The sequence below is a fragment of the Enhydra lutris genome, unplaced genomic scaffold (assembly GCF_002288905.1).
Source record: "Enhydra lutris kenyoni isolate GAN:26980312 unplaced genomic scaffold, ASM228890v2 scaffoldscaffold98, whole genome shotgun sequence".
NCBI lineage: Eukaryota > Metazoa > Chordata > Mammalia > Carnivora > Mustelidae > Enhydra > Enhydra lutris.
In genome coordinates, this window is record NW_019154182.1 from 1,437,720 (window position 1) to 1,453,235 (window position 15,516).

Genomic DNA, 15,516 nt, shown 5'->3' on the forward strand with positions numbered 1-15,516 from the left:
ATTTTTCATATTTTTTGGTGTGAAATGACCTGCCCTTTCAGGAATGCCTCATCTAGACAGACGTTAAAACCCTGGAGTAGGGTGGGCCTTCGAGGCTCTTCTGGAGCCTCTCAGCCATTGCCAGAGAGAGAAACGGAAGTGCTAGAGCAGTCCCTCTCCTGCCCGGGTCTCTCACTAGCTGATTAACAGAGCTCGGAATCGAATGGGGGTCTCCTGACCCCGGGGCTTGTGCTCTTTCCTCTATACACAGTGTGTAATCACAGAGTTTTCTTCCGAGCTGGCAGTTGCCTCATCTGCATGAACTACAAAACCCCATCGTTAGGTTTAAGAATTCAAGTCATAATTGGAATTTTTTGCACATACTTGTCTAAATCCTTATTGGACATATCTATAAAACACACACACGAAGCACTTTCAGAACATAATGCACTTTCATCTTTGCGGAGGATTTGCCATTATTTCTTCCTGGGATATGAAAAACATTTAGAAAAATTATATTTAAGAGAAGAGAGTAAATTGAGATGTGTTAGGAAGAATCTAATAGTTACTCATTTTTAAATGTTTATGATTTCTCAATGTTTTTGGTTCTATTCATAAGACTGGAGTTGTGTTTGCTATCTCCACTGTTTTTTTATTTTCCATTGTTGTGGAATTCAGCCTGTTACACCAAGCTACAGAACTGTATCATGCTTTTGTATTTCTTTTTGAGCACACGTTGTTAAGAAACTGGGCTTCAAAACAGAGTGATATAATGTAAACTGTTGTGTGTGCTATGTATTGACGTTTATGTCCTATATGTGTAAAGATTTATCTTTTATTGTAGATATTTAGCCTTTAAACTACACAGAAATATCAAAACAATTTACTTTATAAGATTGAAAGTATCCTTTAGAACGGGAGCTCGCTTTGTGCTTAGAAATAATATGTTGAACTATTTTGCAATATACTATTTAAAATCTAAATTCTGTTGCTTTGCTGCCTTTTTAAAAAGAAGTGTGGTATTTCAAATATTGCCAGAGCTATTTTCCTGATATACATTTGCGAAGTATGGCTGCTTTATAATCAAGGAATATTTTTATTGATCGAAGAAAATGCCTGTATTGCAATTCAAAAGTAAACTTATTTTATTACACAGCTTATTTCTTTAAAACTCTATTTATACCTTAATATGAAATTCATGCCTACTCTGAACTTGGATGTCCATAATTCTTCCTGTTAAATATGAAACACTCCCAGAAACAGTAATGCCAACTCTAAGGTGGGGGAAACAGTTGTTCTCGTAGTTAGACTGGGGTCATTAAATCCAAGTAATGTGTATGTTTACATGTACTATACATACAGATTAGGTGTTTTCATTTGTGTTTTGCTTATTAAATGTCATTCTCAGTTCAGTTCTTGAGCATCAATAAAAAAGGGAAGCTGTTTTGGTTTTGGAATGTTATCTTTTCATTACCCTTCCCGCATCTCCCCTTCTCTTAGTAACTCAGAGTGCTTTAACTTTTTTGTCTCACCACGATGACTTGGATTTGTCCTATCCCGCTAGAGCCTTAAAAAGTATCATGCTTTCTACTCAACAAGTGAAGTTAGGTTTTTAGCCACCCTCCTGCTATCTCGTTTTGATGGACAAAGAGCCATTTAAGAGAAGGAGAATGGGTTTCTAGAGTTTTCTAAAATTGTTTCACTTTTTTTAAAATACCAGTGGGTTTGCATTTGTTAATTTAGTGCAGAATAAACTATTTTGAATTTAGATTTAAAAAACATAAATAATGACCTATATTCTACTACAAAGCTTTTTATTTTTTATTTTAGGGTGATTTGGTGGGAATATTATTAAGTGCTTCAAAGTGTTCAGGTGCAGATGTTTGCTGACTCTGAACTCTGAGACCTTGCAGTCTTGGTCTGAGATGTTGGCACCCTCCTCTCCAGAACTGTATACCACCCCCTCACGTGTGATTTTTCTCCTTGGTATTTACCATCTTTGGTCATGTTAGACTTTTGTTTCTTATTTTTCTCCTCTCTCACTCGATGGAGGGAGGGATTTGACTAATTCATTGCTTTATCCCTGACACCTGGAGTAATACGGGTGCCAGGTAGATGCTCAGGGAATGCTTGCGGAATGACCAGGGGCGATGAAGGTCATTGAAAGTAGGGAGATTATCTAGGTAGCTTCAGACAGGTGGCCTCAAGAGACCAGGCCATGGAAGAGGTAATTGCGCTGGACAAGGAAGGTTAGAATCGTGGGAGTCTAACTTGCAGAGAAAGAAGGATGCTGGGGCTGATGAGAGAAGGGGAGAAAAGAACAGCAGGGTCACCGGAGGCACCTGCCTGTGTGCTTTCTCTGGGACGGCTTTGAATTTCTGTTTTGGTGGGACCATAACTCCGAGAACGTCTTCCTATGTACGGTCGAATACTGAGTGTGCACAGTATTGGTCTCTGGGGCCAAACATTTTTATTTCAGAGTTTCATTTTGGACCTATCCACTTAGAACATGTGATAATATTATTTAAGCCACATTGACGAATGGCTAGAGACCCAAGGTATTAAGAATTCTTCTTAATTAAGAAATGAATCTGGTAATTGTAACTACTCACTGGACAGTTTTTATCTAAATGTGCGACTCTGAGACATACTGTGTATCACCACATTGCAAGCCAATAGATTTTATTTTTTATTTTTCTTCATGCCCTGTGCTTTGCTGTACTTATACAAATACAGTAGTTAATACGAAACTCACAGTGTCACATATATTTTCAGTAATTATTTAATAATATCCCTTGATCCATCGGCCCTTATTTACAATGTCACATACAAGCTGCTTGAATATATAGACAGTTCCTAATGATGCTTGTAGGCCGAACAAGTTAAATAGGACATGTTAAGATTTTATTTATATAAATAAATAAATAAATCAAAAAATATATATATTTATTTAAATATAAATTTATATATTTATTTATAAGCAGAATATTATCCCTTTGCATAGGCAAAAAGGATTTCCTTTACCAAATTTTTTGCTAATGCTCCTTTTCACAGGAGGGGGGAGAAAAGCTCATGCATAGGAATTATGGTCGGCGAGCACGCGTTAGAGACGGTGCTGCGTCTCATTACGCTCGGCAGGAATGAAGCCGAGTTTCTGCTTACGGCCTCTCCCTTGCAAAGAGGGGTACCAAGAGGTGTGGGAGCCCCCCCCTTGTTCCTTTAGACTATCTTACAGTGAAGAGAATTTTCATGACACAGCAGCAGCAAGTTTCAACATTTTCATCATTTACTACCCAGAGAAGTATAGGGGGTCACAGTGGGGGTACAGGGGACCGTGGAGATCTGAGTTATGTTAGCAAAGGTGTTTCTAGGTGTTTAAATCGAGGCCCTTTGTTTAAAATAGAATCTGTTCCTAAAGATGACTAGTGTCATTTTAAAAATGCCCACAAATCTGGCATAAATTCAGCTCTAAAATCCTAAATGAACCCAGACAGACAAATTTGCTGTTCCTGTAGGTATGACTATTTACCTGCATGCACGTCCCTGCGGGCTTTCTTGTCTAGAGGCGTGTGATCTCAGGACTGGGTATTCTGTCAAAGTTGATAGAACTGGGTAGAGGAAATGGAACAGGGAGTCTCAGAAATCTGCTGTCCTGCACTGAATTGGAATGTTAAGCATTTCTAACGGGTAGGAAGTGTAGACACCCAGAAGCTGCAACCTCTGAGCCAGTCCCCTAGAGCCAATGGTCTTCCGGCAGAGCTCAGGCTGGCTTTTTACTCAAGCTAGACTTACCTCCTGGAGGATGGAACTCACTGTTCCTCACCTGACAAGTCAGATCAGACGGACAAAGAAATGAATCATGGTAAAGTCATACACAAAGCTTCCAGCATTCTCTTCCTACTTTTTCTAATATGACTTCTGAGATTCAGCTTAAATCTCGGTCCACAGTGTTCCAGATACTGACTGTTCCTCACAGTTCTCATCATGAAGGATAGGGGTCACTCTCCAGCATCTCCGGAAAAAAAAAAAAAAAAAAAAAAATCCTAAAATGGATCTTAAAATGAATTTCAGTTGTCACAAAAAGTCCCATATTGATGGCAGCGCAAATGGATTTTGCATTAGAGACAACAGAGAAGAGTAAGGTGTCAAACTTCAGTCCCCTTCATTGAACCTGCTAATAAAAGTGAGTTTCTAAAAAGAATTCCAGTAGATTATACATATGAGTTTAAAAAATTATAATTTTCTCAAGTGCTCTTTCCCTTTTCTTGAAGGGAATGGAGTTTAGGGAATAAATCACAGGAAGTTCCAGGGCACCTCACTTCACGCTGCCTGTTGTGTGACTGAGGAGAATTCGGGTGATGTTCTGCGTGTTTCCTGCTTTGTACGAAACTTCACTAGCTGCTCACTGGTGCACACCGTGTGCCAGAAGAATCTGTCTTTAGTATCACTCTGTTTCTTCTGGGAACTATGAAATACTCCATAAATCCTATTTGGAATAATGCAAATGAACTTACATTTTAAAAAATTTTCTCAAGTATTAGAAGTACTAACATGGAGACAATTTGCCGGCAAGTCTTCACAATCTTATCCTTTGGCAGGATATCTGAATGGGCTCTCTTTGAGGATTCCCTATTTCTAGGTCCACTCTAAAGCTCTATTATTTACAACATGTTCAAAAAATTGCCATCCAGTTGCTGTGAGTGTGTCTGTAAACCTGAAAAGAGGGCTTCTCTCTAGTCCTGTGTAGCTGGGGGAGAGGAATCCTGTTATGAATGAATTCCTTATCATAACGGCACCGTGACACCTGTCGAGGGATGCCCGACTCTGCAGACACCTCCGGTCTCCAACTGGTCACTCATTCTGGGCTTTGTATCTGGCTCTGGGAATGGAGACTGGAAATGGAGACTGCCCATTGACGACGGACAGGAAGTGCATCTGACCTGTCGTGAAATGTCAGGCGTGGAAAACCTTCCAGAGATAAGTTTTATTGTTCTACTTTGCCAATAAGTCTGCAATTGTAGCAGACATAAAAAAGAGAAATGAGGGTTACGGCACCGAAGGCTTGAAGGTCATTCAATTTTCTTCGTCCTGCAGCTTTTCCTGCTTTTGGGAAACCACCCCATTAACTTTTTTTGCTGTGTTAATAATTTTATGATTTGTTAAAGAGATCTTTGAATAGAATAAATGGAGAACTGATACTAAACTTCTTTCTGGTCTCTTTCTGTATAAAGACTATAACTTGGCTCACTGGGCTGGCGCACTGAATTAATCGGCTTTGGCGCCAAATGCACGGAGAGTCAAGAGTCCAGCCAGGTGCCTAGATTAAGGAAAAGAACACACATGCAGGGGCGCCTGGGTGGCTCAGTGGGTTAAGCCTCTGCCTTTGGCTCAGGTCATGATCTCGGGGTCCTGGGCTCGAGCCCCGCATCAGGCTCTCTGCTCAGGGGGGAGCCTGCTTCCTCCTCTCTCTCTGCCTGCCTCTCTGCCTACTTGTGAGCTCTCTGTCAAATAAATAAATAAAATCTTAAAAAAAAAAAAAAAAAAAAAAAAAAAAGAACACACATGCAGCCCCACACCAGACCTGCCGGGATTTGCCTTACGCAGAGGTAAAGTCTCCTAGAATCACTGACCTCAGAGCTGGAAGGGGCTTTGAGACCAGATGGTCGGTGTTGTGAATTAAGAAAGCAGAGGCTTCCCGGAACTTGCTGCAGTCACTGGGGCGTGGGTTCTTGAAGTCTAGCTGCCTGCCGAGTAGTGCTAACCCATCCACGGTTTTCTGATCAGCCGAAGTTTCGTCCGTCTGATATTCATCTCTATCGGCAAATGACATCTCTTAGAACGTAAATATTCTAGAGGCTGTTACCATACACTAGTTGCTGAGGCTTCGAGGGAGTTCCTTTAGTAAGGAACCTCATTCAGCCCAGCTGCCACGTGCCTACGAACGCGCATGTGAGCGATGGCAGGATAAATAATTGTAATTGCTTCCAAGGAGGCAGAAGCCGTGGTGGACGGCTGGAGTTGGGAGAGAGCTGGCGAGTATGGAACAGAGGCATCCGTGAAGTGGACATGGGGCCAGCAATGCACATGGACTTTGGTGTTTCCGAGCCTTCCGAGGTAGGGCCATCTTACAGGGAAGGGTAGCACACCCGTTTAATGTGAACTGAATACCGAAGAGGGGGAGGTCATTGCTGTAGATTTGTGGTTCTAGTTCATGTTCCTCCTCCCCACCATCGCATGGAATAGTCTGTTCTTACACTGAGCTTTTCCAGTGTTTCCAAGTTAAGTGAGAGCTAAAAAAAGCTTTGTACTTGAGGTGCTCATTAAAAATTAAATACACCTACTCAGAATATGAAAGGAAAACAGAATCTTAGCAGAAGCCTTACTGTTTGTTCTCAATAATTCTCTTTTATTTTAGGGCACCCTGTGGAGGATTACGGGAATGTTGGGTTTTGTTTTGCATGTTCGCCCAACATGGGGAACCATCTGCTGCAGTGAACTCAGGAAAGTCAAATTGTGTGTTCTTTGGGGACCCATTTAAAAAGGTATTAGCTAAAGACAGATCGACAACACACTTCATATGGTTTTATGAGTCTTGTCATGGGGAGCCTGTTATCAAGGGTAGTCTGAATTCATATGCTTCTTGATTTTAGGTCTCTGAAGCTCATGTGAATGTGATTCCTGCTAAATCTATTAGACCAGCCTGATCATTTAGAATTTCTTAGTGGAGTAAGGTTAACCTGTAGTTATATAATAAGTTATAGCTAGAGAGTTTGCCAAGTTAGTCATCTTATACGAAGACGCCAGAATTTTTTTTAATTACTCAGGCTGTTTAAATACCTTCCTTTCTGTGATGTTTATTTTTAACAAACAGTTCTAAGTGTGGTAGAGTCTTTACATTCTTTTGAGCTGAGAAGGACTGGGGGCCAGTAGGGTTCTTGCTCCTGTGATTACACAAGTGACAGAAGCAATCCAATATGTCGCCACCGGGAGAACCCAGAGGCCCAGACGGATGAGTGCAAGAACTCCCGCTGAGCTTTCGTGGTAGAGAGGCAGGGATGCTTAGGCACATTCTGAATTTTGAAATTCTCCCCCATGCCCAGCCTGAGTCACTTGGGAATTGAAGGCATCTACGAGGGAGTACTTGTGTTTAGACACAGTTTGTAATCAGCCTGAGGGGCCGTGAGGACGGGAAGCCGTTCTCCCCATTGTACATGGAGACACGGGGACAGCTAGGACTGATACCCCAAGGAGAGCCGGGACTCCCAACCTAACTGGTGGGAGAGAATCTAGTCTTTTGACCACTGAGTAGATCATAGTCTTTAAGAAAAATTAAGCTTATTTTCCTGCTCCTTTGAAATGTGCTGTGATTTTGAGGTGCCACATATTAAACTGGTCACTCCCTTACAAATCGTCAGTTTCCCAGGGATAGGGCTGTGCACGTTTGATGAGCTTCCTTACATACATGGACCGTAAATCATTATTCTAGCTTATGGTTTCATTAACATGGCTTCTATAAACTTTAATTGTGCCTGTTTGGGCTCTAGGTAGGACTCTTCTCTCAGCGTTAATAAGTCAGAGAATCCACAGCATCTACACGAATTGCCATAGCCACGTGGGTAGGGTGTGACCGAGTGGCCAACAGTCCAGGTTAATGGCCTGGTGATACCTAGGGCTTCCAGCGAATTAAATGAAACATCTTGAGGTCATGATATCTCAGTGTGGAGTTGTTTATTTACTTATCCATGTACACAGGCTTTGAAGACTTGACTATCATTTACATGAAAATTGATACCAATGAAGACAATTAGAATCAGCAAATCAAACTCAGTGGTAGTAAGGCACAACCTGAAAATGTAATGGATTTGTAGTTTTTAAGAAGAGGAAGGGATACAATCCCCCCCCCCATTAATGACAATAAAGAGTTGGCTACTTCACCAGGTAGCATGCTCCCTGTTTAACTGGTTACTGGTGTTACGGATATAAAATGAAACAGTTCTTCTCAGTTCTTGTCAGTTCCTCTGTCATCAACCTTTAGGAGAGTGTCTCTCGATGCATCGTTTGTGGGCCCCTAGTGGTTTATGAATTAGATTGATGTTTATATAATTAGATTATTTACTTTTGCGCCTGGCAAGGGCCAAAACTTCGCTGATATGTTATTTAGAGACGAGTTCGTTGACGTTTCAGCATCATCGGTGGTCTGGTGAGAATATTTTTGGCAGTTAGGATAAAGGAAAAGTGGTGTCCAGGGTGTGAGTACTTTTCCAGATGTACAGGACCCCTGACCAGGGCAAGGCATCTGCCTCCAACAGAATGGACGCTTGTCCAGTATTGGCCTGGAACAGAATGGCTTTCCCACATCTGCAACGATGCTTGTGACCTAGGGGAGAGTAAGGAGGCAGGGGGAAAGGTGGATATTATATACAGTTGTTTTGCCTGGGAATGCCTAGAGCCTAGCAAGTCACGGAAAATGCTTTCCACCCAGTGCGATGTTTCTGCACAGCTACCCCCAGGAAAGCAGCTGAGCAGAGGAACGGGGGAGAAGCAGAAAGCAAGCACGAAATGAGAGGTCACTGATAAAGCCTTATTGTGCAAGTATGTGTGTGGAAAGCTTAACCCACTCCCATTTCTTTTTCATGGAAATCAGTGTCATCTGGGAAAACCCACGCTGGGAGCCCCCACTATTGTGTGTCAGTGTCCGTCTCTGCTCTCCAGTGCCCGCTCTTCCTTTGCCACCCAGACAGAGAGTCCTGTTCCCATCTGCATTTGGTAGCTATACCAAGGACGCTGGGCCTTACGTGAGCAAATCCGTGTTCCCATGTACGCTGGGATCACGTGCCACAGGCGGACAAACGTAGGTGCACGTGGAAGGGCGGACACTGCACCTCGCAGGACCACCGAGGGCCAGGGCTGTCCAGTGACCCGCCTGCCCCTGCAGCTGGACTCTCTCCCTGTGCTTAACCTTCGTGATGGAAACTGTTGGAAGATTTGGGCCTGGGATGGATCGACACCGAGGCCCATGGAAGGACATGTGTCTGTGCTTCGATGTGCCACTGCTGCTTACAATTTTTGCTCTTAAATGATCAGAGTTGATTTTAATTAGTGGGAAGTTTTAAATTAAGTAAGAACTCAAATCTCGAGTTTTCAATCTAGTAGGAAACCTCGCACTCTGTGCCCCTTTCGTAGGAGGGTTTTCTTAAGGCATGAGGTATAGCGATAGGATGTTTGAATCTCTGGAACCGGACGGACTGTGTTGTTATCATCCTCAAAGTCCATGGAATATCTGCTTTCCATTCTGATGGATATAAGTGCGTTTTCTCTATGGTACCGTAACTAGTCCTCACGTATTTACAATCACCAGCGAAATCGGCACACTTGGAAGCATCCAGACGTCCCCTAAAGGGACATTGCCGCTAGTTGTCTGATTTTTCCTTTCCTGGTAAAGAGCGTCTTTCCCCATGCCAGCTCCTGACAAGTAAATAACACCTTGGTGTCTGTTCCCTCCCCGCCTCGCGTGGTCCGGGTCCACACCCGCAAGGTCAGGAAACACCCGTGACTCCAACTCGGAGACGCAGGAGCAGCTAGCGTGGACCGCGCCGAACAGAACACACCCCATCTGAGAGGAGCAGGAGGACACGGGAGTCAGCCATGCACAGGAAACCTCCTGCCACCGAACTGGGGCCCTTGCAGTCACCACTTGTCCCTGTGATGTCATCGTCTTTTGTGAAGGAATAAGATGAACCCATGCTCCAAACCTTTCTCTAAAGCGTTTTGAAAATAGAGCTGTGTAGGGGGCACTTGAAAACAAGTTGGCACGAAATGAAAAGGGACGTTTGGTCTCTCGTGTTGGAGGAGCCACGACCTGTCCCTCCTCCGTGGGGCTCAGGCTTCCCAAGGAAGAGAAGTGAGGGGCAGGGCCGGGGGGGTACTCAGGGCCCAGGCTGGCTTTTCAGAAGGGCATCCTCGTAATGAGCGGCGCCGGGGGCAGCGGTGGCCTCGAGTGGCAAGCCCTGCTGTTGGTAGCCGTAGTTGACATTCCCGCACGGAAAGTGACGCAGCCGGAACAGGGGCACGTCCTGCATACTGGCCGTCAGCGAGGACGGCTCGAGGAGCAGAGAGGCGCCCGGGAGTCGGCCAGCTGCCACGTTCGGTGGCACAGTACAGCCTCCCTCGCGCCCCAGGTGTGCCCTCTCCTGGTGCTCCTTCTTTGCGGGAGGATTGTTCTTTTTGGTGGGTTTCTCTGTAAACCACGAGCCGTACGTGGGGTTCCAGAGGCTGGTCGGTTTGTTTCTGGACCCCTGGACTTTGTGCAGCTCTGACGGCGGGTTGGACTGGGAGAATGCCATGTTCACGTGTCCTCCTTCCACGGCTGGCCCTCTGGGGACTCGGACAGAGAGCTCGGCCGCCGTGGGCTTCTTCACGGCTTTGCCAGAGGACGTGGAAGGCCGGTGGGGCGGGCCAGTGGGGTCCTGGCCTTCCTCCCGTTTGGCTTGTGGGGGAGAGACGAGGAGAGGAGGAATGTCCTCCGGGTCTTGGGGCCTCATGGGCACCTTCTCCTCCTCTTCCACGAGTGGCCCATACTCTATGGGCAAAGCAGTGTTGATCACATCTGGGTCCTGAAAGGGAGAGAAACAAACAGATTAAGACGCTGAATCACAGACTAAAAGTGCTGGGTCTGGAGGATACCTTAGCGAGCGCCTCATCCAGACTTATTTTCCAGATGAGGAGACCATCCGGTGTTCACTGGGAATATATTAATTCACAGACACTGGGGAATAGGAGAGGAATGGGGAGCCGTCCTCATCCTTGAAGAGTGTGGAGGGTAAGCCCTGTCTAGAGGTGTCTGGGCACAGGGGAGTGGCTTTCCAGAGACCGCCTTTGGGCAAATCCTACAGATTCGTGGATTTAAAAAATTATAAATCCGTCCAAAAAATTATTCCGGTCTATTCCCAATCAAAACCCCTCTACTGAAAAGGCTGTGACCTCACGTGTGTGTGTGTGTATGCACATGCGGGACGGGGGAGGGGCAGGGAGGAGATACGCTGTGTTGGCTCACAAGTTTTACCTCTTCTCTTCCTAGCTACCTCCCACTTCATCGTGTTTGGATGGGCGACACTTGATCACGTGCCCTGTGTTACATCATCGTGCCATTCTGTGTGCAGGGAGCACAGTGGTGCTTTATCGGGTCTGCATCCGACCAGACCCTTTGAAGCCCAGAAGGAACAGCCGTGCTACGAGGAACGCCCCTTATGAAACCAAGTCTGTGCTAGATCATTTTTATAGCAATGGAGGGTAACACAGAACAGCAGAAGCATTTGCCAGAGGTCTGAAGAAAATCTGTGGAAGGAAAACTTAAGCTTGGGGGAATTTCATTCATTAATATTTTATGCAAATTGGGAAAACCATTGCTTCAGTGTAGCAGAAGAGTGCGTTTGTCCAGTTGTCATCAATAAAAAGAGTATAAGAATAAAAACCACTACCTTCTGGTTCTCTTATTCTTTACTTCCTTCCCTGTTAATTATCCATTCTCCATGGGGAGTCATTCAAAATATGCTTGTACAGAACTGCCTGCTTTTAAGAGGGATGTTATATGCCTGGGAGAAGAATTACTCCAAAGTGTATATAGTTAAGTGGGTCTAGTCCATTAATATTACAGTATAATCGCCTAAGATGCCGTTCACTGGATAGCAAGTTTTCTGAAGGAGCCCCAGAACTTGACAGACGAAGTCCATCTAGATAAAGGCCAGTCCCCTCCCTTCTGAGCTTCTGTCCCAACCAAGATGAGGCGATTTGGGGAGGTAGTGGTTTCCCTTCTGAAATACTCTCCAGAGTCACAGACCCTGGCACAGTGACAGCCCAGAGAGGGAAAGAAGCCGAGGTGTGGAGGGGAGACAGTGCCGGAGGGAGGGAGGGTCCCTGAGGGGCAGCTGGTGGTGCAGGCTGAGGGGCTCCTCTGAGGGAGAGGCCCGCCCCCTCCACTGACACGTGGGGAGGGGGGGTGAGAACGAGGGTCCATGCACAGACAGGCGGGGGCAGGGGGGAATGAATTCTTGGCCTCTCCTTTCTTGAGGCCGGAGGCAGGGTCTGCCAAAATGGCGTAAGAAAGAGAATTTAGAGTCCTTTCTGAAGGAAATGGGAGAAGGATGAGCATAGGGACCAGCGGTACTGCCAGGAAACTACGTGGCTTGGAGAACCTCTCCAAGCCTCGACTCATCTGGAAAGTGGGGATATTTTATGAACCTGAGGATAAAAATGAGGAAAAATGATTTGTGTGTTACAGATGCTGCACGAATCCTATCTGTGATGTTCAAATTTCTCCAGCTTACCTTGTTCCTTCCTCGAATCCCTCTAATATTTGTCACTGGGCATCCAGTTTAGCAATTCTATACTGGGAAATGTTTCACATTATTATTTCTCTAGCCACAGTAGAGAGCATTCGAGAGCACGTGTTTTCCATACTTCTCTGACGCTCCAGTTTTGCCTAAAAAAAAAAATTAGCTACCCAGGAGGGATTTAGTTGCTACTCAGGAGGTGAACTGACTCCCTAATAGTATTGGGAGGTCTGCAGCTGCGTCATGTGTTGGCGAAGGAAGAGGCAGTAGCCGGCACTGATATACAAAATGGGCAAACTGAGGCACCACTCAGCTTACTTCACAGATTGACAATCACGCTCATGATTGTTAATAACTCATATTTTCTGTCTGGCTTAACATTCATTTCGCAGTTTGGTGTTTGCCATCTTTTCCATATAAATGTTGGTCAAGGGGGAAAATGCTTATACCTGGGTGCAGTATTCAATCCTCTCCAAAATTATGGCGAAGTTGGGCCTATCTTCAGGCTGATGTTGCCAGCACTGGGTCATTATCCGGTATCTGAAAGAAGAGCAAACACGCTCATTAAAACCAGGAGAAAGAGGGGTGAATACATTTTCCCAGCACTTCTCTAAGGGGGACAAGAGGGGGCACTGTCTTGGAGAGCGACTCCTCATCTAGGTCCCATGTGGTTGGCCTCTGCTGCCCTCTGCTGATGGGCCGAGGAATCGTGCCCAGGTGTAAAGGTGCTAGAACACCAGAGCTCATGAACAGACATCCTGGCATTGACGTGAAATATGGCTCCTCTCATTCCATTTCCTAACTAAAGTCACCTCTGGGGAAGAATATTCTATTTCCCATCTGCCTTGCTTGTGGGAAGGAGGTGAGGGATGCCAGAACGGGCAGCAGAAAATGCAGGGAATGGAAATAGTCAAAGGAGACTTAAGACAGATGGTGCAAGGCAGCATGGGAGTGGGGAGGGGGTGGAGAGAGTCCCAGACACAGACTCCCAGGGGGTGTTGAGGAGTGAGTCCACAGTCTCCACTGCGACAGAAGATAACTTTTCAGGCATGACATTACTGCATTAGAGGGGCCGGAAGACAAACTGCCCTCACTGAAGTCACAGATATACTCCTAATCTGGGGCATATTAAAGGAGGTCAACCATCTGCCCCTCCATCTTAAAACCAAAAGAAGTGTGTGTGGCTGCAATATTTTTTGAAAAGAAAAACTGTCTTTAGCAACCGGTAGAAATGTTCCTAAAAGAGTCATACACGGGCCCAGGACAATTCTTAGGGGGGTCCATCCGTCCTCCGCTGGTGACGAACTCCAGAACTTCCTGGTTGCTTTTGCTGGGGTATGGCATGTATCCAAGAGAAAATATCTCCCACAGCAGCACTCCAAAGGACCTGTGCACAGGACAGAAGAGATCATATGGGTCCATATGTACACATATACACACATAGACATACACACACAGAAACACACACATACGCACAAACATTAGATTTAAATTTTATTACATGTTTTCCCACAATTGAGAATTCTTAATATGGACGACAAAAATTTTAAAAAAGAATGAGAAAGTAGCCACGGGTGATGCTCCGTAAAAAGATAACCATGATGAGCATGTTATTTTTTTGTTCTGGTCAAGTTTCTGTACTTTAATTTCTTTTACATAACTGCAGTTCTATTTCAAACGCAATTTTGAACTTTGACTGTTTTTGCAATTTCTATTATAGCATAAACATTTTCTGTGCTCATAGAAACATCTGAAATGGCCATAAAACATTCCGTCGAGTAGTTGTGCCACGATGTGCCTTATCGTTTCCATACTGTCTTCAATTTTTAAAATTATTTAAAAGACTGAGGACCATCTTTTAAATCCGTGATGCGTTTTTTAAAAGGACAACTTTCTTAGGACAAACTCCTCAAATTTAGGATTAAGACAACCTAGTAAAATCTAGAATAATTCGAATCGAATTACTAGACCAAGAGAATATGAACATTGAAAAATTCTTGACACCTATTGTCCACTGCCACACTTCCAAGTGTGACTCTGATCACAAGCGACCAGCATTGCGTGGGAAAGCATCAGACAGTCACCAACATTGAGTATGATCAAAAATGACAACTTGGAATGATTTTGAGGGGAAAAAAATGATAGAACCTTTAAGGGAAAAAAAATGATAGAACCTTTTAAATTATATCGACTTGGTAATTAACACAGTTGAGTGTTTTCTCAAGTATTTATTAATTGACTTCCTTTTTTTCCCTTCCATGAATTGTTCATATCTTTTGCCTATTTGTAGCTACATACTGTTTTGTATTTATCAAATTTCTTTTTGATTTGTAGACCTACTTTATCAGAGATGTTCACCTTTATTCAAAATTGAAGTACTTCTATCAGTGGCTTTCTAAAACTACCAAAGATTTTGTATTTAGGTAGTCAAATCTATTTTTTCTTTAATTTGTGATTTCCTTCATCTGTTTTACAGATTATGCAATCCTCCTTTCACTAAAGATTAAATGAATATTTGCTGTTTTCTTGTATTTGCTCTTCCTCCTCAGCTGGATTGGAGAACTTAGTTTGGGGCATGGTGTGAGGTAAGTGTTCTAAATTGTTTTGCAAACAACGGCTCTTCCAACACTATGCACAGAATACTTCCCCCTTACTATTGACTTGTGTGTAAAGCAGGTTTTTGGGCTCTCTATTCACTTCATCTCTATGTTTGTTTTTTTTTCTTTTCTTTTTTTTTTTTTTAAGATTTTATTTATTTATCTGATAGAGAGAGAGGTGTGCCCACAAGAAGGGGGAACAACACAGGGAGAGGGAGAAGCAGGCTCTCTGCTGAGCAGGGAGCCTGATGCGGGACTCGATCCCAGGACTCTGGGATCATGACCTGAGCCAAAGGCAGACGCTCAACTGACTGAGCCACCCAGGTATCCCTATGTCTGTTTCTTGCATTGAGACCATTCTATGTTACCTTTTTGTATATTTATGTTTTAATACCTGGTAGGCACTTTTTGGGTTATTTCTCTTTTTAAAGAAATACAGTTGAATTCTCATTTGTTATTCATTTTAAATGAACTTTAAAATATGTTTCAGAATCATCTCCTTTCATATTTTGACTAAAATTTTTATTTTATTTTATTTATTTATTTTTTAAGATTTTATTTATCCATTTGACAGAGATCACAAGTAGGCAGAGCAGCAGGCAAAGAGAGAG

General features: G+C 43.9%; 1 protein-coding gene across 1 annotated transcript in view; it reads right to left on the reverse strand.

Moving 5' to 3' along the window:
• Positions 1-9,905: 9,905 nt before the first annotated feature.
• LOC111139287 (ALK receptor tyrosine kinase) overlaps positions 9,906-15,516 on the reverse strand; it is a 671,342-nt gene continuing 665,731 nt past the window's right edge. The window contains exons 27-29 of the mRNA XM_022491523.1: positions 13,561-13,695; positions 12,758-12,848; positions 9,906-10,592 (exon numbers count right to left, since the gene is read on the reverse strand). Coding sequence (XP_022347231.1) covers positions 9,906-10,592; positions 12,758-12,848; positions 13,561-13,695 — 913 coding nt within the window. The remainder of the gene's footprint in view (positions 10,593-12,757; positions 12,849-13,560; positions 13,696-15,516) is intronic.